The sequence below is a fragment of the Lutra lutra genome, chromosome 17 (genome assembly GCF_902655055.1).
Source record: "Lutra lutra chromosome 17, mLutLut1.2, whole genome shotgun sequence".
NCBI lineage: Eukaryota > Metazoa > Chordata > Mammalia > Carnivora > Mustelidae > Lutra > Lutra lutra.
In genome coordinates, this window is record NC_062294.1 from 45,725,928 (window position 1) to 45,750,339 (window position 24,412).

Below are 24,412 nucleotides of genomic sequence, written 5' to 3' on the forward strand. Positions count from 1 at the left end.
GGCATAAGATCTGGGGACATAGTCACTGGTTGTTGAAGTGAAATGAATTAGCAAATCCAAGAAAGGCAAGGAAGGGAGGGCCAGGGACTCCCAGGGTGACCCACCCTGTTTTCCCCTCCCCAGGGGATGCTCTCCTTGGTCCTGAACTGCATTGACCGCCTAAATGTCTACACCACTGCCGCCCACTTTGCCGAATTTGCAGGGGAGGAGGCAGCTGAGTCTTGGAAAGAGATTGTGAACCTGCTCTATGAACTCCTGGGTAAGGGGTCCAGGCCTGACTTCCCCTAAGGGCCCCAGGTTCTCAGTCCCATTGGGTCTGACTCCTCTTTCCACCCTCAGCCTCCCTGATCCGTGGCAATCGTACCAACTGTGCCCTCTTTTCCACCAACCTGGACTGGCTGGTCAGCAAGCTGGATCGGCTGGAGGCCTCCTCTGGTATGAGAACCCAGGGGTCGGGGACGGGCTAGGACAGGGGAAGGCCGCAGTCTCCTTACCTGTCACTCTGCCATCTGCACAGGGATCCTCGAGGTGCTGTACTGTGTCCTGATTGAGAGTCCTGAGGTACTAAACATTATCCAGGAGAACCACATCAAGTCCATCATCTCCCTCCTGGACAAGCACGGGAGGAACCACAAGGTTGGCCCCTCACCCTCACCTCTCAGCCCTGCACGCTGAACCCTGACTTTTCCCCATGCCCTGGAATTCTCCACTTCCCTCACTTCCCTCCCCCATCTTGGACTTCTCTGAGCATGCTCCCATCTCAACACAAGGGTCTCAGACTTAAAGTTCTTAAATGGACTCTGAGCCACAGATGTGCTTCCTTAGATCTCTGAAATACTTTTAAAAATTTCTAATTTTGTAGTCTTTAGGTAGCTGTGTTTACACTCTCCAGGTCGCCACAGGTCCTACCTGTTCCTGGCGCATAGTTTCTCACCAGCTCACTTGTGTCCATTATCTAGCTGGCCCCCAAAGACACAAGTGTCAGCCCCTGCTGGTCTTAAATCTGCTCTTGACCCCCATACTCTCCCTAAGCAACCCTTTCCCTCCTCCCTCTGGCCCCTCGGCTCTTACTCCGGGCTCTCCTTCCTTATGCTGCTGGTGCCTCATCCCAGCTCCTGTGTCCCCCAACCCCCCGCCTGACCTTTCTTTTTGACCCTTGATCTTCATCTTTGAGCCCTGATCTCCCGTGTTCACCACCTCCTCACGGTCAAAATCCCCGTCTCCTGTCTTCGCACATTATCCTTAACTTCTGGCTTCCCACTGTAGACCTTCCGTGAACTTCCTGCCTTGGTGCTTTCACCACCTGACCTCTGACCTCGACTTCCAGGTGCTAGATGTGCTGTGTTCCCTGTGTGTGTGCAATGGCGTGGCTGTGCGCTCCAACCAAGATCTCATTACTGAGAACTTGCTCCCTGGCCGTGAGCTTCTGCTGCAGACAAACCTCATCAACTATGTCACCAGGTCTGGTCCCTAACCTCTGACCCCAGCCTAACCTCACCCTGACCTCAGATCTCAGAACCTCTCAACCCTTTCCCGGACTCAGAGACTCCACATTCAGGTGGATGTCCCTTCCAACAGCTCCTGCCCTAGGACTTGACACCTGGGTCTCATAGATGTCCGCTCTTTCCCCAGCTCATCCTCTGGCTCCCACTCCTCTTTTCCTCTCTTCCTGTTCCATTTCTGCCTCTGACTGTTCCCCTCTCTCACTTTCTTTTTGTGTTTTCTCACTTTGTCTCTGTCTGTTTCTCTCTGTGTCTGTCTCTGTTTCTCCTCCATTTCTTTTTTTTTTTTTCTCTCACCCATCTCTCTCATCTCTGGGTTTGTTATTTGAGAGAGAGAGAGAGTGGGTGTGGAGGGGCAGAAGGAGAGGAGGAGAGAGAGAATTTTAAGTAGGCTCCATGCCTTGTGCAGAGCCTGATACAGGGTTCAATCTCACGACCCTGAGATCATGACCTGAGCCGACATCAGGAGTCAGATGCTTAACCAACTAAGCCACCTAGGCGTCCCTCTGTTGTTGTTGTTATTGTCTTTTAAAGATTTTTTTAAAAAGATTTTATTTATTCATTTTGACAGAGGGAGAGAGATCACAAGTAGGCAGAGAGGCAGGCAGAGAGAGAGGGGGGAAGATGGCTCCCTGCTGAGCAGAGAGCCCGATGCGGGGCTCAATCCCAGGACCCTGAGATCATGACCTGAGCTGAAGGCAGAGGCTTTAACCCACTGAGCCACCCAGGCGCCCCTTAAGATTTTATTTCTAAGTAATCTCTACACCCCAGGTGCCGCTCAAACTCAAAACCCTGAGATCAAGAGTTGCACGCTCTACTGACTGAGCCAGCCAGGCACCACGCTTTGGTTTTTTGAGGTCTCTTTCTGTCTTTGTCTCTGCATTTTCTCTTTGTCTCTATGTCTCTGCCTTCTGTTTTTCCTGTGTATATCTCTCCTCCTCTTTCTCCCTCTCCCACCTCTACCCCTGCAACAACCTGACTCTGCTCCCCATCTCTTCCTCACTCCCTCTCCTGTCCTGTCTCTCCTGCAGCATCCGCCCCAACATCTTTGTGGGCCGAGCGGAGGGCACCACACAGTATGGCAAATGGTACTTTGAGGTGATGGTGGACGAGGTGGCTCCATTCCTGACGGCTCAGGCCACCCACCTGCGGGTGGGCTGGGCCCTCACTGAGGGCTACAGCCCCTACCCAGGGGGCGGCGAGGGCTGGGGCGGTAATGGTGTCGGCGATGACCTCTATTCCTACGGCTTTGATGGGCTGCATCTCTGGACAGGTACCTGGACCCTTCCAGGGGGCTCTCATCCCTGACTATTGACCCCACAGTTCCCAAGTTTCTCACCACACATCTTGGGGTCATTGGGATCCTGATCTCCAGAATAGGCCAACTTTTGACCCCCTATTCCTTATTTCCTAAGACTGAAAGCTTCCGGGATCTTGACCCTAACCCATTTCCTCATAACCTCCAGAATTCTGACCCCAGGAGATGTATGATCTCTGGCCCTAGAGATCCTAGAAAACTTTCCAGACGTTATGATCCCTGATCTTTGACTTCTCATCCCAAAGTTTCCAGAATTCTACCTCCAGGAGGACTTTAATCTCAGGATCCTAACCTTAGGGGAACCTTGACTTCCTCACTAATCTCAGAGCTCCAGGGCCCTCCATGGGAACAATTGACCATAGGGTTGCCAAGATCTATATCCCATAGGATCCTCTAATATTTGCTTCTTGTCTCTTGAGATCAATGGTCTCTGACCAATGAGGTCTAGGGACCTCTGACTTCTGACCCCTCCCTGGTGACCCTGGTGCAGGACACGTGGCGCGCCCGGTGACTTCCCCAGGGCAGCACCTCCTGGCCCCGGAGGATGTGGTCAGCTGCTGTCTGGACCTCAGTGTGCCGTCCATCTCCTTCCGCATCAATGGCTGTCCTGTGCAGGGCGTCTTTGAGGCCTTCAATCTGGATGGGCTCTTCTTCCCTGTTGTTAGCTTTTCGGCTGGTGTCAAGTAAGTACTTGTCCTTGACCCTTGCCAAGCCCCAGACATGGGACTGTTCCAAGACATCTTCCCTCATCACAACATGGCCTCCTAGAAGGCCAGGATCTGGCAGCCTACCTTTAGGACGGACTGGTCAGATCCTTGTGTGAAGGTCCCAGTGACCTCTACATGGTCCCAAACACTTCATTGTCCTCCCAATGACCCAGACCCTTCCAATGACCTCAGCTTCTTCCCTTCTTCCCATATCCTTCCTGTGACCTTCAAGTGTCCCCCAAATTGCACAATGACCTAAAAGTCCCAGACTCTCCCAGTTAATTTCCAAATGATGTCAGGCTCTCTCAATGACTCTATGCCATTCCAATGACCACCAAAAGACTCCAGAATCTGACAGCTGTCTTCCAGTGACCCCCAACCCTCCTAATGACCCCCCAATGATCTTGAACTCTCCTAATGACTTTTGCTCTTAACAACTTCTCAGTGACCCTGACATCTCTCAGTAATCTTCCAGTTGCTCCATAATCCTCCAGTGACCATAATCCCTCAATGACCCCAATTATTTCAAAGAGCTCTCAATAACTCCGTCTTTTTCTGATGATCCCAAGCTCTGTGAAGGGCTCTCCAGTGGTGATTATGGTTATCTCACTGTTACATCAGATTCATTGATTACATCAGAGATTTCCAAATGACATTCTTGGTCTCCCAAAAAACTCCCAATAGCCCCAAATACTTTGTTGAGCCAAGGTCTCTTCCAGTGGAACTTCCCGTGACCCTGCATTAACTCCCCAATGACCTCACACTTTCCTTTTTTGATTCTCGAATGATTGTCATTGACGTCAGACATTCTCTTTGACATTATACTTTCTTTTTTGACTCTAAATGACCTCCATGACTATGACTGCCCACTGATCTTTTCTGGAACTTTCCATTGATCCCAGGATTGCTGCCTTACCCCTACTGAGCACAGATTCTCCCTATAATCTGCCCCACCAGTGACCCCTCTCTCCCTCTCAGGGTGCGGTTCCTCCTTGGTGGCCGCCATGGCGAATTCAAGTTCCTCCCTCCACCTGGCTATGCCCCATGCCACGAGGCTGTGCTCCCTCGAGAGCGACTTCATCTGGAGCCCATCAAGGAGTATCGACGGGAGGGGCCTCGGGGGCCCCACCTGGTGGGCCCCAGCCGCTGCCTCTCACACACTGACTTTGTGCCCTGCCCCGTGGACACTGTCCAGGTACTTCCTGCCCTGCAAGGGTTTCCTGGTGAGACAGACCCTCTTGGGAATCGGGGGGTGGTGAGCTGAGCTGGAAGTTGGGAACCTTGTTGTTTAGCAGATGGGGAAAATGAGGCAGAGTGGAGGCAGAGAACTCTCTGCAGGCAGAATCCTGGTTTCCAGGAGTCCTCAGGATAGCCCCCTACAGAGAAGACTATTATTACCCCTGATTTACAGTTGAGAGGTAACCAAGCTGGGCAAGCCGCAGAGCCTACTTGAAACCAGGTGCTGATGCCAAAGCTTGAGATCTTTCCCACTAGTTTACTGGCATCTCTTTCTTCCATCTGGGCCTTCCCACACCTCCTGTCCCAACCTGAGCTCCCCACCATCCCATCCAGACAAGTCCCCATCAGAGGCCACGGAAGTCGTGTTCAAGAGCCTGACCATGAGGGTCTGATTTTCAGTGTGTTACCGTAGGCATGTGGGCTCCCTCCTCTTCCTCTGGGCCTCAGTCTGGTCCTCTGTGAGGAGAGGGGGATAATGGTAGAGCCTACTGATAGCATGGTGCTGAACGTTGGATGGATTACTGTCCGTGCAGTGCTCAGCACAGTGCTGAGCAAATCGTACTCAGCCCAGTTACTGTTATCGGTAGCAGGAATGATATTATTATTATTATTTTTTAAAGATTTCATTTATTTATTTGACAGAGTGAGATCACAAGTAGGCAGAGAGGCAGGAAGAGAGAGAGGAAGAAGCAGGCTTCTTGCCAAGCAGAGAGCCCGATGCAGGACTCGATTCCAGGATCCTGAGATCATGACCTGAGCTGAAGGCAGAGGCTTAACCACTGAGCCACCCAGGCGCCCAGGAATGATATTATTTAACAGGGACCTTGCCATCCCCCTGTAGTCAGGCCAGAGTGTGGTTCTCCTTCCGGATGTCTCCCTCCCACCTCCCCCAGCTTGTCAGCCTCATGGGCCATCCACTTGGCCTCCTGGACATCCCCTCCCCACCTCCCCTCCTTCCTATGGCCCACCCTGGTCTGAACCATCATCATTTCTTGATGAACACGAATGATATTAATATTTATTATTAATGGCACCTACTGGTGCCAGACATTTACCTAAACTACGTAAGATTGAGTAGTTTACCCAGGTTACATCACTGAATCCTTATGAGGTCAGTATTGTTCAGATCCTCATTGTACAAAGAAGGAAAGGGACTCAACCATTCATTCAGCAACCACTTCTTGGGGCATTGCCTCTGGGCCTGGCTCTGGGCTGGGCAGGGCTGGGAAAGTGGTGGAGACTGAGTCAGCCCCCGGCCCTGTCCTCATGGAGCAACCAGTCTGCAGGGAGAGATAGTCCTGTTCCCAGATAATTCCTTAATTCTGTGATTCTAAGACCTTACTCAGCTGGGTGTCAACCCTGAGGTCAGGGTCTGGTGATGAGGAGCGGGCTTATAACAGCAGGAAAGCTCTTGGGACTGTCCAGGGCTCACTTGTACATGTTCTTGGGAAGAAGGGTCATGGTGCAGGCTGGAAGGAACACAGGGACCTCCCAAATGTTCCCTACCTTCCCCCCAGATTGTCCTGCCTCCCCATCTGGAGCGTATTCGGGAGAAGCTGGCGGAGAACATCCACGAACTCTGGGCGCTGACTCGCATTGAGCAGGGCTGGACCTACGGCCCGGTGAGGGGCGGCCTGCTGCGTGAGACTGTCGGGCTGTGTTTGCTGCTGGGGGAATGAGTTGGGGGGAAGGGACTCTTGGGTTTCCTATGGCAGGGCTGGAGGTCAGGGGTCACAGGCTGGGTGTGCTATGGGGAGGGAAGGAGACCCCAAGGAGTTGACACTGGGGTTTCTTCAGGTTCGGGATGACAATAAGAGGCTGCACCCGTGTCTTGTGGACTTCCACAGCCTTCCAGAGCCCGAGAGGAATTACAACCTGCAGATGTCTGGGGAGACGCTCAAGTGAGGAGGGTACTGGGGAGCAGGTGCCTGGGCCTGACTGCTGGGGAAGAAGAAGGCAAGGAGAGATGGGGATTGTGAGGCAGAGACTGACGGAGGGCAAGAAAGCAACAGAGGCATAAAGAGAGCAGAGCAGTAAGAGAAAGAGAGAGACAGAATCAGGGAAAGAAGTGGACAGGAAAAGATGGACATAGTCGAAGAGACACAGAGACAAGGAAGCAGGGAGAGACAGGAGTCAGAGAGACAGAGACTGAGACAGAGAAATGGGGACAGACACCCAGGAAGCCAGAGCAAGAGACACAGAGGGCCGGCGGGGGCCGGGGGAGGAGGGGAGCTGGGCCCGGGGAGTGGAGGCCAGGGGCCAGGAGGTTGTGTGGGGTGACCCTGTCTCCCATGCCACAGGACTCTACTGGCGCTGGGCTGCCATGTGGGCATGGCGGACGAGAAGGCGGAGGACAACCTGAAGAAGACCAAGCTCCCCAAGACGTGAGTGTGGTGGCTCGGGTCCCATCTGGGGGGTAGCGTGGGAGGCTGGGGATGACGTGGTGAGGGCGAGGTGGTTGAGGGGGTCTTTTAGGGAGGCCGAGGTCAGAGACAAAGGAGCCATAGGTTAGGGTGAAGGTCATAGGACCAGGAGTCCAGGGTCAGGGCTGTGGAGTCAGTGGTGAGCGGCCTGGGGAGGTGTCAGGAGTCCAGAGGTGGGAGTTCCAGAGGGAGAGTGGGTGTGAGTCAGGACCCAAAGTCAGGGTCCGCCATGGAATCAGGGAAGATGAGGAAGCAGTGGTAATATCTCCAAGACAGAGGTGGGGGGAGTCAATGGAAAGAGGTGAGAAGTTGTTGGGAGTCCTAAGTAAGGGACCCTAAAATTGTAGGTTAGAGATCACAGCTCCTAGGGATAGAGGCCAGGGTTCAGAGGTCAAGGACTCCAAAGCCAGGAATTTAAAGTGATAGGGTTCAAGGTCAGAGGTAAGAAACCTCAGAGTTAGAGGTGAGAGGAGGCCAGAGTTCTAAGGTTGAGGATCAGGCTCCCCAAATCACAACGCAGGGGTCAGAGAGGCGAGAGATCAGTGAAGTGAAAGCCCTTGCCAGAGTCACAGGATCCTGCATTAAGAGGCCAAGTATCTCAGAGCTCATTTGGGGGGGCCGTGGAACCCCGATGTCAAAGATCGAGGGCCAGGCATCCCCAGACTCAGAGCTCAGGATCACAGTAGCCTGGGAGCGAGGGTCGGAAGTTTGGGACCCCGTGGTGCAGAGCCCAGAGGTGGGGGTGAGGGGTCTGCTTTCACCGAGCTCTGCCGCACACACAGGTACATGATGAGCAACGGGTACAAGCCGGCGCCCCTAGACCTGAGCCACGTGCGGCTGACGCCGGCACAGATGACGCTGGTGGACCGGCTGGCAGAGAATGGGCACAATGTGTGGGCACGGGACCGCGTGGCCCAGGGCTGGAGCTACAGTGCGGTGCAGGACATCCCAGCACGTCGCAACCCTCGCCTTGTGCCCTACCGCCTGCTGGACGAGGCCACCAAACGCAGCAACCGGGACAGCCTCTGCCAGGCCGTGCGCACGCTGCTGGGCTATGGCTACAACATTGAGCCGCCTGACCAGGAGCCCAGTGAGTGCCGACCTCTGGGCCCCTGACGCTAACTCCTACCCTGATGTGGGCCCAGCTGGCTGGCCCCGGACTTCTGACCCTACTCAGCCCCTGAATGGGCTGCATCTACAACACTGAGCCTTCTCCCCTCGCGACCCTGACCCTTACTCTGACCCCAGCCTTGAACTCAATCTTGACCACTGACCTTGGTCATATGCGAGCCCTGCCAGGTCAGGAGCCCAGTGAGCACCAGCCTGGGCCCCGGACTCCAGTCCTGGACCCCCAGCTATGGCGCCTAACCCCCTAAACTCTGGACTGTGGCTACACTATGGAGCCACCCAACCAAGAACTCAGAATCTCTAACCGCGCCCCATAACTTGACCTCTGACCTATCATGGACTTCCAATCACAGCTGCCATCAGCCTCCCTAGCTGTGGTCCCCAGTGTTCAGTTTCTCTACCCCGGTACCAACCCCAATTTCTATCCTCTCCCTGAGCCTGCTCTCAACCCTGGAATCTAAGCATCAACCCTAATCTTGACCCTTAACCCTAGACCATGACGGTGACTGACCCGACTTTCTGTCCTGTAAGCATCTCTTCTCTGAGGGTTCTCACTGCTAACGAGATGGGGTGGAGGTGGGGGTCTCACTTAGGAGGTCCTAACCACCTCTTTGACTAGTCTGAGAGTCCCCAGGTCTTCTCCTGTAACTCCAAGGAATTATCCCTCTTCTCCCAGTCCTGCAAGGCCCTTGACTTCTCTGGTGTCTCCCACCAACCTCTCAAGTGTCTTCGGATCCACTCCCTACCCAGCCCCTGACTCTGCCTGGCCCCACTTGTAGGTCAGGTGGAGAGCCAGTCTCGCTGGGACCGAGTGCGTATCTTCCGGGCAGAGAAATCCTATACGGTGCAGAGTGGACGCTGGTACTTTGAGTTTGAAGCGGTCACCACGGGTGAGATGCGAGTGGGCTGGGCAAGGCCTGACCTGCGACCTGATGTGGAGCTGGGAGCTGATGAGCTGGCCTATGTCTTCAACGGGCACCGAGTGGGTACCTCCCTGGGCTCCATTCTGCCAGGCCCTGTGGTCCCTCCCATAGCTCATACATCCAGTTCTGCTTCTGTGTGTGCCCCACTGTCCACTCATACCTGCATCTGCCTTACCGCTCATTCATCCGTTTGTCCGTCCATCCATCCATCTGTCCATCCATCCCACCCTACCTGTCCTTGCATATATCTTTTTTAAAAATATTTATTTAGTTAGTTATTTGAGAGAGAGAGAGAGAGAGCATGAGCAAGGGGAGGGGCAGAAGGAGAAGCAGAGCAAAAGCAAACTCCCTGCTAAGTGGGGAGCCCGATGTGGGGCTCGATCCTGCAACCCTGAGATCATGACCTGAGCTGAAGGCAGAGGCTTAACTGACTGAGCCACCCAGGAGTCCTTGTCCATGCATATACCTGTCCATCATCCGTCCCTCTATCCAGCCATCCTTCTGTTCACCCATTCCTCTACCCATAAATTCAACTATCCATCCACCTATTCAGCCATCCAGAAAATCACTTGACCATCTGCATTTCCATCTGTTTATTCATTTACTTGTTAGTTCAGCCATTCACTTACTCAATTCGTGATTCCGTTTATTTATCGAATTCTTTAATGCATGAATCCATCAATTCATCCATTTATCCACCCTTTCACTGGCCCATCCATCCACCCACCCACTTGTCTGTCTGTCCATACTTTCTTCCTTCCCTGTATCAACCCATGTAACCTCAATTTCCATTCCGTGCTTCCCTCCAGCCATACTCCCTGCTTCCTGTTCACCCATCCCCTTATCCATTGATCTATTCTGGGGGGCATATAGGTCTACATGAGTCTGTAGAGGAGTCACTGGCAGCCTCGTTTTTCCTCTCCATCCCTCTCACTTGCTGCCGCCCCAACGCCCCACTGCCACTCCGGTGGTCTACATAACCCCAGCCCCAGGCACGGAAGCAGTAGAGAGCTCAGGCAGAGGAGTTAGGGTACAGAGATCAGTGGGAAGGGAGAACATGAAAGCCTGTCCCTTACATTCCAAGGATCATGGATACAAATGTGGGATACGATGGGGGCCCTGTGGGGGTGACTCCTCTTCTGTCCCCCATGACCTGGACCTGATGCCTTGCATATGTATCTTTACACATCTTTCCTTGCTTCTGTGTGTGTCCATTTCTCTGCGTGTCTCTCCCACGTCGCATCTTCCCCTCGCCTCCTCACAGGGCCAGCGATGGCACCTGGGCAGTGAACCATTTGGGCGCCCATGGCAGCCAGGTGATGTCGTGGGCTGCATGATCGACCTCACAGAGAACACCATTATCTTCACCCTCAATGGCGAGGTCCTCATGTCCGATTCAGGCTCTGAGACGGCCTTCCGGGAAATCGAGATTGGAGATGGTGAGGGCAGGCCTCGTGGACCCTTTTTGGTTTTCCTTCCTCTCACCTGACCCTACGCTGCATCCCCAGCCTCCTGCTTTTCCATCCCTTCCTTCCACTGGCCCTCCACCCCTCCTGCCCCTGCCCTGCCCACCTTGTCCTCATCGCTGCCCCTCCGTCCCCTCCCACCAGGCTTCCTGCCTGTCTGCAGCTTGGGACCTGGCCAGGTGGGTCACCTGAACCTGGGCCAGGACGTGAGCTCCCTGCGGTTCTTCGCCATCTGTGGCCTCCAGGAAGGCTTTGAGCCATTCGCCATCAACATGCAGCGCCCAGTCACCACCTGGTTCAGCAAGAGCCTCCCCCAATTTGAGGCCGTGCCCCTCGAACACCCCCACTATGAGGTGAGGATGGACCCCACTCAGTACCCTCTGATCTGCCTCCGAACCTCATTCTTCCCGCAGTTCTCCTCTCCAAGTTTCTCCTTTCCTCCCATGTTACCCCACAAGCCTTGTAGAAGGACAGTGGGCTCCCAGGGCTGCCTTGTGGGGTATAACTGCAGCAAACCACAACCTGTCTGACCTCCAGGTGCCTTGCCTAGTAAGTGGGGGAAGGGAAAAAAAAGAAGCTGGGTTGAGTGACTCCGATGGAAATTTCCAGTCCTTATAACTATCTCCAGTACTTATAACTATAGTTGTAACTAGAAGTATCTTTAAGCAAGGCTTAAAGAAATATAAATCTCTCTGTACATGTTGGCACCATCCTTACTAATTGCTATCTCTGTATACATTTGGGGGGGGGATTTGTTTTTTACCAGCTTTTCGTTACTCTGAGTACCCTAGTTTTTAGGCTCTAGTGTCTTTTATCAATTAAACTCGGCATCAGACTCTAACCATAAAAAGCTCACGTAGACCAAAGTGACAGTCCTTTTTGCTATCTGGGAGGGACCTGAATCCCACATGGCTGAGCTTCAGTGGGTAGTTCAGAATCAGGCACACCCGGGTTGGCTTCTTATTTGCTGTATGGCCTTGGGCATGTGACTGTCTTCTCCTGAGCCTGTTTTCCCATCCATGGTATTGTTCAGATCTCCTCACATAATCCTTCTCCCCCGCCTCTACTTCTGAGTCACTTGAATAAGTTGGAGACATCATACCTCTTATTAAAAAAAACTTTTATGTAAGCTCTATGCCCAACATGGGGCTCAAACTCATGACTCCAAGATCAACAATCACATGCTCTACCAACTGAGCCAGCCAGGTGTTCCCATCATGCCTCTTTATCCCTAAATATTTCAATGTGATTTCTTCAGAACAGGCTAGACTCTTACAGAACTGCAGTTATGAAAATTGGTCATGAAAATCAGGAAATTTAACAGTAATACGTACTATTCCCTAATTCATAATCCATATTCAGATTTTATTAATTGTGGTGATAATGTGTCTTTTTATTTTTCTGGTCCAGGATCCAATCCAGGATGATATGCTGCATTTAGTTGTTATGTCTCTTTATTCCTTTTTCTTTTAAGATTTTATTTATTTATTGTTTGCTTATTTATTTATTTGGCAGGGGGCATGAGCAAGTGGGGACAGGAGCAGGAGCCCCACAAGGGGCTCAATCTCATGACCCTGAGATCATGACCTGAGCAGAAGCCAAGAGTCAGATGCTTAACAGACTAAGCGCCCCATGTCTCTCTATTCTTTAACGTCGAACGTTCCTGAGTCTGTCTTGTCTTCCATGCCGTTAACATTTTTGAAGAGTATAGACCAGTCATCTTGCAGATTACCTCTCATTTTGGTTTGTCGAATGTCTCCTCGTGAGTAGGTACAGGTGACCCGTGTTTGGCAGGAATACCAGAACGTTGTGTCCTGCTCATGCATATCAGGAGGCACATAGTGTCATCAGGTCTTACTATGAATTACTTTAATTTTGACTGGCTAATTTTGCCAGGGGAAGAGAAATACTATGTTTCTCTTTGTCATTAATCAGCAATTTGTGGCATTTTAAGACTAGGTGAGAATGGATGGGTTTTAAGCAGGGGAATGTCCAGTTTAGATCTGAGTTTTGGAAAGGTCCCCACCGAGAGTGGATTATAGGGGGTGACAGTGAAGGCAGAAAGACCAGAGGTGCCAGGGCTAGAGAGGCTGATGGAGCAGACATTGATCCTTCTAATTGCTGCTACTGCCAGGTGTGTTCTCTACCCAGAGAACAGCAGGCTAGACAGCCGTGAGAACGAAAAGACTAACCTACACACAACCACGTAGACGAGTCGCACAGACACAGTGCTGGGGGAAAGCAGCCAGACACAAAATGGCACATCCCGTGGGTTCCCATTTGTAGGCAGTTCGAGAACAGGCAGAGCTGATCTGTGGTATGTGAAGTCAGGAGGGTGTTACTGACAAAGAATACCTCAGACGTTTGGTTACTCTGCACCCAGATCACAAGAGGGATACGGTCAGTACACTATCGCCATGGAGCAGAGGGAAACCAGGTTTATGAGAGACGGGGGAGAGCAGAGAAGAAGACCCCGCAGACAGTCTGGGAACAGCAAATCTTGGCCACAGTTTTGGGGTCCATTCTTTGGCTGGCAGGGAGCACAGAGGTCTTGGCATTTGGTCTCTGAAGACGGGACAGGAAAGAAAGGGAGCCACTCCACCTGTTCATGGAGTCTCCAGAAAGTCTCTGAGAGTCCTTGGAGCACCCAGTCCCGGCACCTGTCCTCTGTCAGCTCCTGCCTCTTGTTTAGGCCAGGTGGGGACATTTTCCTCCTCAGAATCCCTCACTGTCTTGGCGAGGGTAGTGACTAAATGGGCACGGGGTGGGTGGTGGGGCTGGGTCAAGTTCTGTTTCTCCGTCTGGGAGCCGGGCACGCATGTGTAGTGGGGTTCCTCTAAAACCTCATTGCATTGTGCATTATGACCTGCACTTTTCTGAATGTTATATGCCCATATACAGCAAGTTTAACAACAATTCATCTGGGGGACATTTATAAAACTCTGGCCCTTCTGGCCTGCTCTCCCCGAGAGTCTCCCCAGGAGACCAGGAGGACAGGGCCTTTGTTCTGTTCACGGTTGGGTTCCCAGCCCTGGGGAATGGTGCCTGTCACCTAATAGGGTCTCGGGACGTATTCTTGGAATGGATGGATGGGTGGATGAATTAGTCTGGAGGAAGGCCTGTTTGTTGGTAGGTTTGGAACATTCCCTCAAGTGATTCCAGAGTCTGGCCAGGGCTGCCACTGCACGAGGGGGCCAGACAGAGCTCTGCACAGGGCTGAGCACGCCCTACAGCCAAGCTGTGTATCCATGTGCTCCGAGGAGTGAATCTTTGGCTAATTCTCACACAGGTGTGCCAAGGCCTCATGGTCACTCGGTGTGGACTGGGTTTAGGACCAGTGGTCTAGCCTGCCTGCCTGGCTCAGATTCCTGCTCCCCCTTAGGTGGCCCGTGTGGATGGCACCGTGGACACACCGCCCTGCCTGCGCCTGAGCCACCGCACCTGGGGCTCCCAGAACAGTCTGGTGGAGATGCTCTTCCTCCGGCTTAGCCTTCCGGTCCAGTTCCACCAGCACTTCCGGTGCACCGCAGGGGCCACCCCCCTAGCGCACCCGGGCCTGCAGCCCCCCGCCGAGGATGAGGCCCGGGCAGCGGAACCTGACCCTGACTATGAAAACCTGCGGCGCTCAGCGGGGCGCTGGGGCGAGGCTGAGGGGGGCAAAGAAGGAAATTCCAAGGAGGGGGCGCCCGGGGGGAATGCCCAGGCTGGGGTGGAGGCCCAGCCCGTCAGAGTGGAGAACGAGAAAGATGCTACCACAGAGAAGAACAAGAAGAGAGGGTGAGTTGAGAGTGGGGCTGGGATGGGGCTCAGGAACCCCAATTAGGCACCCCACTTCAATAATGTAAGAAACCCCATTATGTCCCTCAATGGCTCCATATATGTTAAGTGGAATCAGAATACTGAGGGGCCTGTCATGACTCAAATGAACCCCATTATCTCCTGGGATGTGCTCATCTCCCAGAGAGTAGAAAATTGGGGTACCCCACTACATCTATGGAGAACTCCACTATCCTTGGGATACCTGGTAGGTCCCAAAGCGTTCCACCCAATGGACTTTATTATCCATGGGCTCTAAAGTGGACAGACACTGAAGTGTCTTGGGAGAGTTGACTGTGCCCCAAGGTATCCCAGTGAACACCAGTGGTCTTCTAAAGTGGGGTCATTTCTTTGTCTCAAATGTGCCCCCCAAGAGCTAACTTCAAAGGAGACCCTCAAAAGGCATTAAACCCGACTTGAAACTAAATGTGCTTTCCCCTACCATCACAGTGGTTTTCAATGGGATGTAGGTCTGTTTCTCTTGGTGGATGTGTGGAAATGGTGGCTGATTTTGGTTATCACAGTTTGTTGGGACAGTGGTGATGCTACTGGGGGACTCCAAGCATTCTACAGGCTTTTGGTGTACAAGACAGTGCCACACAATGAAGGACTGTCCTTTCCCAAGTGCCTTTAGCATCCATATGAGAAATGCTGACTTAGGGAGAACACTGTATGCCCCAAAGAGAACCTCCCTGTCCCCAGAGGCACCTTTAAATTTGGGCATCTGCAAGCACAGAGCACAGTGTCTCCAGAACAGATTATGCTGACTCAGTTGGCAAGTTTATCCCTCTAGAGGTGGGGACTTGGGTATTAGAAATGGGATGTGGAGGTCATGAATGTTGTGGTGGAGAGGGCTGGGGGGCTGGGCTTGAGAGCTGGTTCTCACAGTAGCCTCTCCTCCCCATCACCAGGTTCTTATTCAAGGCCAAGAAGGTCGCCATGATGACCCAGCCACCAGCCACTCCCACTCTGCCCCGACTCCCTCGAGAGGTTGTGCCGGCTGACAACCGTGATGACCCTGAGATCATCCTCAGTACCACCACGGTGGGAACCTGGGGCCCTCAACTTTCCCCCAGAGACCCCTCAGATTTCCAAATTTCATGCTGCAATCTTTTAGTGATTGCCATTACCTGGGGACACCCAATACACACTGAAGACCACAAAATAGAGCACACACTCATCTAGTCCTTTGAACACCTAAATCCATATAGCTAGGGGGCCTAAAGCTAGGGGGCTATAAGGCACACTGATAAAACTCCCAGGGATCTCAGAATCCAGAGGAAATACCAGTATAGGCTTGGGACCTCAATATTTGAGTTCACCCATATGAACTTGATACCACCAAATTTAATAGCTATTCTGGCATATTCTTGGGAACCAACATTCACAATTACCCCAGTAGAGTTTGGGGATTTCCCAAATCTGGAATGTTTTCTGAGACAGATAGCCTTGTGGTTAGGATTATGGGCTACCTGGGTGCCAAGTGGGTAGGTCACTTCATTGCTCTATGCCTTCTCCTTTATGGAAGCTTTATGGTTTTCCCAAGTGTAAAATGGGGATATAAATGGTACGCATTTGATGGGGATTATGTTAAGTAAATTTATGAACTATTTGTTAACTATTATTTATTGATAACTTTGTAATTTGGAGAGGGACCCAAATTTGGGGTTATTGCAAATAGTCCCAGAGGATTCCTGAATCTAAAAACATATCAGTAGATACAGAAATAGAGGGACATAGACCCGGGTGTGTGTGTGTGTTTCAAATCCAGTAATTTCTTGCTGAACTCTCAGAGGACACTGTGAATCCAGAGAGACGCAGGGAAGCCCTGTGTCACCAACCTTCTGGACTGACCACTGGTCCCCCTTTGCCTCTCCAGTACTATTACTCTGTGAGGGTCTTCGCTGGCCAGGAGCCCAGCTGCGTGTGGGTAGGCTGGGTCACCCCTGACTACCATCAGCATGACATGAACTTCGAGCTCAGCAAGGTCCGGGCAGTGACGGTGACCATGGGGGACGAACAAGGCAACGTCCACAGCAGGTGCTGGGGAGGGTGGGGACTGTGGGAGGTGACCTGGATCTCCCCAGGCTGGCCCCAGCAGCTCCCCTCCCCCTCTTCTCCTCTTCTCTACCTGTTTACTTTCCTCCTCTGGGTTTTCCTCTTCATTTTCTATTTGGCTTTTTCCATTTTCTCTTCCTTCATCTCATGCTCCCCTTTCTACATTACCTCCTCCTTTCTGTCTTCCTGTTCCCCTTCCCTCTCTGCCTCCCAGAACCCCCAGCCAATTTCTAAGAACTCTCGCTCTGAGGGGCCTGGGGTTTTGGCACTCCGGTCTGCAGGTGGTGGGGGTCTGGGGGTGGAGCTCTGAGGTCATGGTATTCTGGGAGTTTGGGGAAGAAAGTGTCCAGGGTCCAGAGCACCTTGGCTGAGGAGCCATGCAGTGACCACTGCTTTTCCTCCAGCCTCAAGTGCAGCAACTGCTACATGGTGTGGGGCGGGGACTTCGTGAGCTCCGGGCAGCAGGGCCGGATCAGCCACACAGACCTTGTCATTGGCTGCCTGGTGGACTTGGCCACTGGTCTGATGACCTTTACCGCCAATGGCAAAGAGAGCAACACCTTTTTCCAGGTGAGCCCAGCCCTCAGCAATGTAGCAATAGTGTCCTCATGTCCCAGTATGCTGGGAAGACCCTTCCAGACCCCTCTGAGGACAGACCCCATAGAAGGCCAGATCTGGGAAGTCCCTGGGAGATCACCTGGCTAACTGTCCACTGAACTGACTCCCAGAAAGGGGGACACACAGCACTGTCTTCACCCTGGAGAGGGGTCCATAGTCCTTCTTGTGTCCACTGACACCAGTCACCAACTTTTCACCCATCAGGGAACACCTTAAGATGAACCCTCAGATGGGCTTTTCCTTCTCAACATTTTGTTATGAAAGCTTTCAGATATACAACAAAATTAAAGGAATCATACAGTGAACACCATATACGCACTACCAAGAACCTCCCACCCACACTGGCTTTATCACGTATTTATCCACTTATCTATCCATTAATCCATCCAACTTGGATTTTATAAAAAAGTTGATCTTAAATGGAGAATTTCAAAAATATGCAAAACTAGGATAGTGTACTAGTCCTCCATGTCCCCACTGCCCAGCTCTAACTGTTCCCCACTCATAGCTGATGTTGTGTCATCTTTACCCTTCGCACCCACCTTCACACCCACACCCACCAGATGATTGGGAAGGAGACCCTGGATATCATATGGTTTCATCTCTTTTCAGTATATATCTCTGCAAAAGTAAGGATTCTTTTAAAAAGCATAACCACTATACCACCTGTATCTAAAAAAACCCCACAAACCCTAGTAATTCCTAACTAATCCAACCCCTGTTCACGTTTCTCTGGTTGTCTCAAAAGTGTCTTTTTCCATTTGTTCATTTGAATTGGAATCCAAATAAAGTTATGTATTTTAGTTGGTTGCTATGCCCCTCGAGTCTCTCATATGTAGATTTCCCTTCCATCTCTCTCTTCTTCTCTGAAATGGGTTTGTTAAAGAAACCAGGCTGTCTGTCCTGGGAAGCTTTGCTTCTCAAAGTGCGGTCCTCGGATCAGCAGGATCTGCATTGCCTGGGAGCTCGTTAGAGATGAGGACTCTCAGCCTTTCCCCAGACCTGCCCAATGAGAATCCGAAATTTAATCCTGGGGATTCATGTGTCTACCACCATCTGAAGAGTGCTGGCCTGGCTTCTCAGTCTGCATCTGGCTGACGCATCCCCATGGTGTTGTTTGATCATTTTCCTCTGTCCCCTGTATTCCCTGTCAACTGGCAGATGGGTCCGCGGGTATGGTTAGATTCAGGTTTGGCAAGGCTTCTTCACAGAGGATGGTGTTTGTGGTGATGGAGGCTGTGGTGATGGAACCCGTGAGTGGGTTCCACTGTGGATATCAGAAGGCCTGGAGGGAAAGTGCCGTCAGAAGACCTTCCTGGGTTTTAACGAATGAGTCTTGGGAGAGAAACGGAAATGGTATTCCAGGTGGAGGGCATGAAAGGCACAATGATCTGGGAGATAATGTTGCCCCTGGGGGAGCAGGAGGAGGCTGGCCCCATCTGGATCAGAGGTGGTGCAGCCCATGAGCAACCTCGGGGTCCCTGGGGCACTTTCAGTGCCTGAGTTTGGATCTGTAGACACCAGCAGCGTCAGGCTGGGGTAATCGACCCCAGAGTTCAGGATCCAGAGTCAATATCACCTCCAGTTCACCCTCTTCCTCTCCCTGGCCTCTTCTTCCTTGCCAGGTGGAGCCCAACACGAAGCTGTTTCCTGCTGTCTTTGTCCTGCCCACCCACCAGAACGTCATCCAGTTTGAGTTGGGGAAGCAGAAGGTAAGAGTGCAGTGATGGGGCAGGCTGAGGCAGTAGGTACAGGAGTTCAGGCTGGTGGAGTGGCTGAAAATTGGGACAATGTGGGAGGTCTCCCTGGAAGCAGAGTGGCAGGACAGAGAGGACTGGGAATCCTGACACGTGCACACCTCTGTGTCCCTAGAACATCATGCCGCTGTCGGCTGCCATGTTTCTGAGTGAGCGTAAGAACCCGGCCCCGCAGTGCCCGCCTCGGCTAGAGGTGCAGATGCTGATGCCCGTCTCGTGGAGCCGTATGCCCAACCACTTCCTGCAGGTGGAGACACGACGTGCGGGCGAGCGGTTGGGCTGGGCCGTGCAGTGCCAGGAGCCGCTGACCATGATGGCTTTGCACATCCCTGAGGAGAACAGGTCAGGGCCAGCCCAGGCTCATGGGGGTGGGATGGAAATTGCAAGTCCTCTGGGTTTTGGAACCCTCTCAGTGTCCCCTTCCACCAGTATCCCAGAACTCCAGCCAACACCCCAAAAGGCCCCAAGCCTACATCAGGGAACCCTGACTTAGGGTTATCCCTTATCCCCAGATAAGACTCCAGGGGACACCAGATCCACCTCAGAGGGCTTTAGGCCCGTCTTAGCAGACTGCAGACTCAACTCCAGGGAACCCAGACCTACCCCACAGGGTTCCAAGGCTGTCTCAAAGAGCCCAGATCCACACTGAGGAGCCACACGAGCTCCAGAAGCCTCAAGTGCACCTCAGAAGGACATGGACAGGACTCAGGCCCAAATGCATGCCAGGTGTCTTGGGCACACCAAGAGAGGCTCTGGATGTATCCCAGGGAGATCTCAAAGCCAGTCCTGGGGACCCAGACACACCCAGAGTAGAGATGTGGTCACATGTATGGCAGGAATGCTCTTAGGTACCCTGAACAGACTCCCATCCCAGACACCCCAGGAAGCTCTGATGTGCTTCACCTTTCCTTTATTTATTCATTCATGCACTCAGCAGATAGCTCTGAGCTCTTCCCATGTGACCAACAGCACTCTAGGCTGGAAACCCCAAACCCGTGTGAATGGACATTCTAGCAATGCTCACGTATAACTCTGGGGGCTCAGACTTGCCGAAGGGGACTCAGACCCATCCCCGGGATTCCCAGATATACTCACTCACTTACTTTATCAATCAATCTATCCATCTGCCTAAATCTATATGACAAGTATTGATTAAGCGCTTACTATGTGCTAAGTCCTGTTTAGGTGCTGGGAATATAGCAAAACAAAGCAAACCAAACAAACAAATAAAAAACTCACAACCAACCCAAAAGGCAGAAATGTCCTGCCCTGGTGGGGTTTACATTCTAGTGGTATTCATTTTTTTTTTAAAGGTTTTATTTATTTATTTGTCAGACAGAGATCACAAGTAGGCAGAGAGGCAGGCAGAGAGAGAGAGGGGGAAGCAGGCTCCCTGCTGAGCAAAGAGCCTGATGCGGGGCTCGATCCTAGGACCCTGGGATCATGACCTGAGCCAAAGGCAGAGCCTTAACCCACTGAGCCACCCAGGTGCCCCCATTCTAGTCGTATTCAAACATAGCCAGGTTACTCAGGTCTACCGGAGGCAGGTTCAGTCCCAGTTTGGGGATCCCAGACATATCTTCTGGTCACAAGATCCCCCCATGGAGTCTCAGACACCCCTGAGTACCAGACCATGCCAGGGATCCCAGATATGGCCCAATGAGTCCCCAGACCACTAGGGGCGTCCAGAGCTATTACAAGACTCCTAGACCCAGCTCCGCAGACTTCACAGAACCTTGACCCAGCAGGACACTGACATTCCCTCCTGGGACGGCCGACACTCACCTTAAGCATTTTTTTGCCTCCCTGTGGTCTGTGCCTGTCTCCCACCTCCTCTGCTGGCTCTGTCCCTGGCTATGGCCCTTCGCCGCCACAGATCCATGGACATCCTGGAGCTATCGGAGCGCCTGGACCTGCAGCGGTTCCACTCCCACACCCTCCGCCTCTACCGCGCCGTGTGCGCGCTGGGCAACAACCGTGTGGCGCATGCTCTGTGCAGCCACGTGGACCAGGCGCAGCTGCTGCATGCGCTGGAGGACGCGCACCTGCCGGGGCCGCTGCGGGCTGGTTACTACGACCTCCTCATCAGCATCCACCTCGAAAGCGCCTGCCGCAGCCGCCGCTCCATGCTCTCCGAGTACATCGTGCCCCTCACGGAGGAGACGCGCGCCATCACTCTCTTCCCACCGGAAAGAAGCGCGGAAGACGGCCCCCGGCGCCACGGGCTGCCGGGCGTTGGCGTCACCACCTCGCTGCGGCCTCCACACCATTTCTCAGCCCCCTGTTTCGTGGCCGCCCTGCCGGCTGCCGGGGTGGCGGAAGCTCCGGCCCGCCTCAGCCCCAGCATCCCTCTGGAGGCCCTACGGGATAAAGCACTGAGAATGCTGGGGGAGGCTGTGCGAGATGGTGGGCAGCACGCACGTGACCCTGTCGGGGGCTCTGTGGAGTTCCAGTTCGTGCCCGTGCTCAAGCTCGTGTCCACCCTGTTGGTAATGGCTTTCTCCTGCTTCCCTCTGTCCCGTTCTTCCACATTCCAAATCATCCGCCAATCCCCCTCTCATCTGTGCATCCAACCACCCATTCACCTCTCCATCCTCCACCTTTCAACTTATCCTCCTGTCATCTACTCATCTCTCGTTCACTTTTCTTCCCATCCATTCATCTGTCATCTATTAATCAGTTTATTAATCTTTTCTCCCTTCTTTCCATTCATCCACCCAAACAACCATCATTCATCATCTGTCCATCCATCCTCCACCCTTCTGTTCATTCAGACATACCCCCACCTTCCCATCTACAGGTGCATCCATTTAATGATCTTTATTGATCATTTATTGATTATTGAAAGATCAGTAATGCCATCCTTCCAGCTGTCCACCCATCCATCCATCCGTCCGTGTATCCATCTATCCAACTTCCAATCTAGTTGCCCATTCATCCTTCCACTTACTCATCTATCAGTATACCTACCATTCCTTCTATTCATTTACCCACCTAGCCATTTATTTATGAATCTATCTTAACTTTCGTACATCCAGTTATCATCCTTCTTCCACCTGTGCATACATTCATCCACATATCTGTCCACCCACCCATCTACAGATTCATCTGTTCATTTTCCACCTACCTCTCTGTCCAGCAGCGCACCTCTCAATCCGTATGCATATACATCCATCCACCTAACAACAAATCCATCCAACTACTCCCATTCATCTACCCACCATCCACCCATTTTTCATCCTTTATTGCATGTATCTTTTCATTCACATACCCATCTAATGTCTCATCCATATATCCATCCATCCAAGTTTTCAAGTGCAGACCTATCCACCCATCCATCATCCAACCATCCCACCCCACCCCCTGGTTATTTACCCAATATCTGTTTTCCCATCCACTCATTAACATACTCATGCACTTATCAAATCATCCATCGACCTACCCACCTATCCAGACATTATATATCCCGTCATTCATCCACTCATCTCTTCCTCTACCTTTATCTCTCCATCCTTTATCTGCCTACGAATTTCTCTCCCCTTCAAACCTCTACTCATTTGTTAATTCAGCCACACAGTCCTCCCTCCACATCTCCATCTCTTTTCCCCCACTGTTTTTCTGTTTCTTTTACCCACTCTCCCTCTATCTGTTAGCATCTTCATTATGTTTACTGAGTTCTAGCATATACTGGGAGCTATGAGGGCATCCCATCAGGGCAGGGTGTGTCCTGTTCCAGAGTCACATATGCTCAAGCGTAGGAGAAAGGGCATTTACTAGTGAAGGGAGAGGTGCTCATGTTTAGCTATGTGGTCTGGGACAGGTTTGGTGGTACACAGGTTGTGGATCTGGGAGGATCTTAAGGAGGATGAAGAGTAGGGCAGGGGGATGCCATTTCTTTGTGTAGGAGGAATCATATCTAGCCCAAGCAGAAGTGAATCTGACATATGCAGGAGAAGCAGGTTGGGGGGCTGAGGCTGGGACTCGATTTGCAGGTCTTGTGGGCACAGGGAAGGACCCAGACTTTGTCCTGTAGGTGATGGGCATCTTTGCCGATGAGGACGTGAAACAGATCTTGAAGATGATTGAACCTGAAGTATTCACTGAGGAAGAAGAGGAAGAGGAAGAGGAGGAAGAAGAAGAAGAAGATGAAGAGGAGAAGGAGGAGGATGAAGAGGAAGAGGCACAGGAGAAAGAAGATGAGGAAAAAGAGGAAGAGGAGACAGCAGAAGGGGAGAAAGAAGAAGGCTTGGAGGAAGGGCTGCTCCAGATGAAGTTGCCAGAATCCGTGAAGTTACAGGTGGGCTGGTTCTTCCTCTTCTCCAGCCTCCCTCTACCTGGGCTGGGAAACAGAGGATCTGATGGGGCATGAGTCTGGACTTTGTCTCCAGGAAGTGGGGAGCTGTGGATGTGCCACAAGTGATTGGAGTGCTGCTGATCTCAAATGATCTCTCTGGTTGCCATGTGGCAGGTGGATTGGAGAGATAAGATGATGGAGAAGGCTGGCTTAAAGGTCCAGGCAGGAAATGATGGTGGCAGATAAGGCAGGGCCATGGAGAGGGGAGAGGAAGCGAGAAGAGTTTCAAGGATGATCTCATCACCATCGTTTCTACTGCCTGGCTGTCCTCCCACAGATGTGCCACCTGCTGGAGTATTTCTGTGACCAAGAGCTACAGCACCGGGTGGAATCCCTAGCAGCCTTTGCGGAGCGCTATGTGGACAAGCTCCAGGCCAACCAGCGGGACCGCTATGGCCTCCTCATGAAAGCCTTCACCATGTCTGCTGCTGAGACTGCGAGACGTACTCGCGAGTTCCGCTCCCCACCCCAGGAGCAGGTACTCTGACACTTGACTCCAGATGGAATTACTGCCCAAACCCCAACTTTAACCTCTCCCTGTACTGGTGCCACGACATCTTTAAACTTGTGCCTGGCCTCTGACCTTATTGATATCATTATCTCTTACTCTTCTACTTCTCTCTGAACCAGTCTGAACTCTCGGTCACTTCAGACTAACACTGACTCCTTTCAAACCTCTAGTTTCTCAGATAGTCCTCACCAGCTCAAAACATTAAACAGGGACTCACAATTCGATCTTTGATCCTTGACCTTGGAGTTCCTGCTCTTGGGCCTCTGACCCTCTTTCTAACTTTTGACCTTCCTCTAGATAAACATGCTGTTGCACTTCAAAGATGGTGAGGATGAGGAAGAGTGTCCTCTCCCTGAAGAGGTCCGACAGGATTTGCTCGAATTTCATCAAGACTTGCTGGCACACTGTGGTAAGAGAGATGAGAGAATCCATCTCCCAGACTTTCTCTTGAGACCTCTCCTAAAGTTTCCCTAAGATTTCCTGATCTTAAATATGTACAGTATTGGTGCAATGTAACTTTTGCTTGATAACCTCTATTGTTCTACCTTCAAGTACCCTGATCCTTTCTCCCACAAGCTCAAATATGCTGTTG

At 52.1% G+C, this 24,412-nt stretch overlaps 1 protein-coding gene across 5 annotated transcripts in view; it reads left to right on the forward strand.

The window, feature by feature from the left end:
* The window catches only part of RYR1 (ryanodine receptor 1), a 110,343-nt gene that overhangs the window by 15,779 nt on the left and 70,152 nt on the right, over nt 1-24,412 (forward strand). For all 5 annotated transcript variants that reach the window (XR_007124101.1, XM_047712420.1, XM_047712418.1 and 2 more), the window contains exons 14-37: nt 124-259; nt 340-435; nt 518-636; nt 1,328-1,461; nt 2,534-2,775; nt 3,311-3,503; nt 4,506-4,722; nt 6,284-6,388; nt 6,564-6,667; nt 7,067-7,150; nt 7,972-8,279; nt 9,097-9,299; nt 10,505-10,679; nt 10,851-11,059; nt 14,089-14,483; nt 15,434-15,566; nt 16,402-16,562; nt 16,985-17,150; nt 18,824-18,910; nt 19,071-19,297; nt 20,832-21,444; nt 22,989-23,252; nt 23,587-23,787; nt 24,118-24,229. Coding sequence is in view for 4 of the 5 variants with exons in the window: in XM_047712420.1 (XP_047568376.1) it covers nt 124-259; nt 340-435; nt 518-636; nt 1,328-1,461; nt 2,534-2,775; nt 3,311-3,503; nt 4,506-4,722; nt 6,284-6,388; nt 6,564-6,667; nt 7,067-7,150; nt 7,972-8,279; nt 9,097-9,299; nt 10,505-10,679; nt 10,851-11,059; nt 14,089-14,483; nt 15,434-15,566; nt 16,402-16,562; nt 16,985-17,150; nt 18,824-18,910; nt 19,071-19,297; nt 20,832-21,444; nt 22,989-23,252; nt 23,587-23,787; nt 24,118-24,229 (4,684 nt within the window). In the remaining variant the exon portion in view is untranslated. The remainder of the gene's footprint in view (nt 1-123; nt 260-339; nt 436-517; nt 637-1,327; nt 1,462-2,533; nt 2,776-3,310; nt 3,504-4,505; nt 4,723-6,283; nt 6,389-6,563; nt 6,668-7,066; nt 7,151-7,971; nt 8,280-9,096; nt 9,300-10,504; nt 10,680-10,850; nt 11,060-14,088; nt 14,484-15,433; nt 15,567-16,401; nt 16,563-16,984; nt 17,151-18,823; nt 18,911-19,070; nt 19,298-20,831; nt 21,445-22,988; nt 23,253-23,586; nt 23,788-24,117; nt 24,230-24,412) is intronic.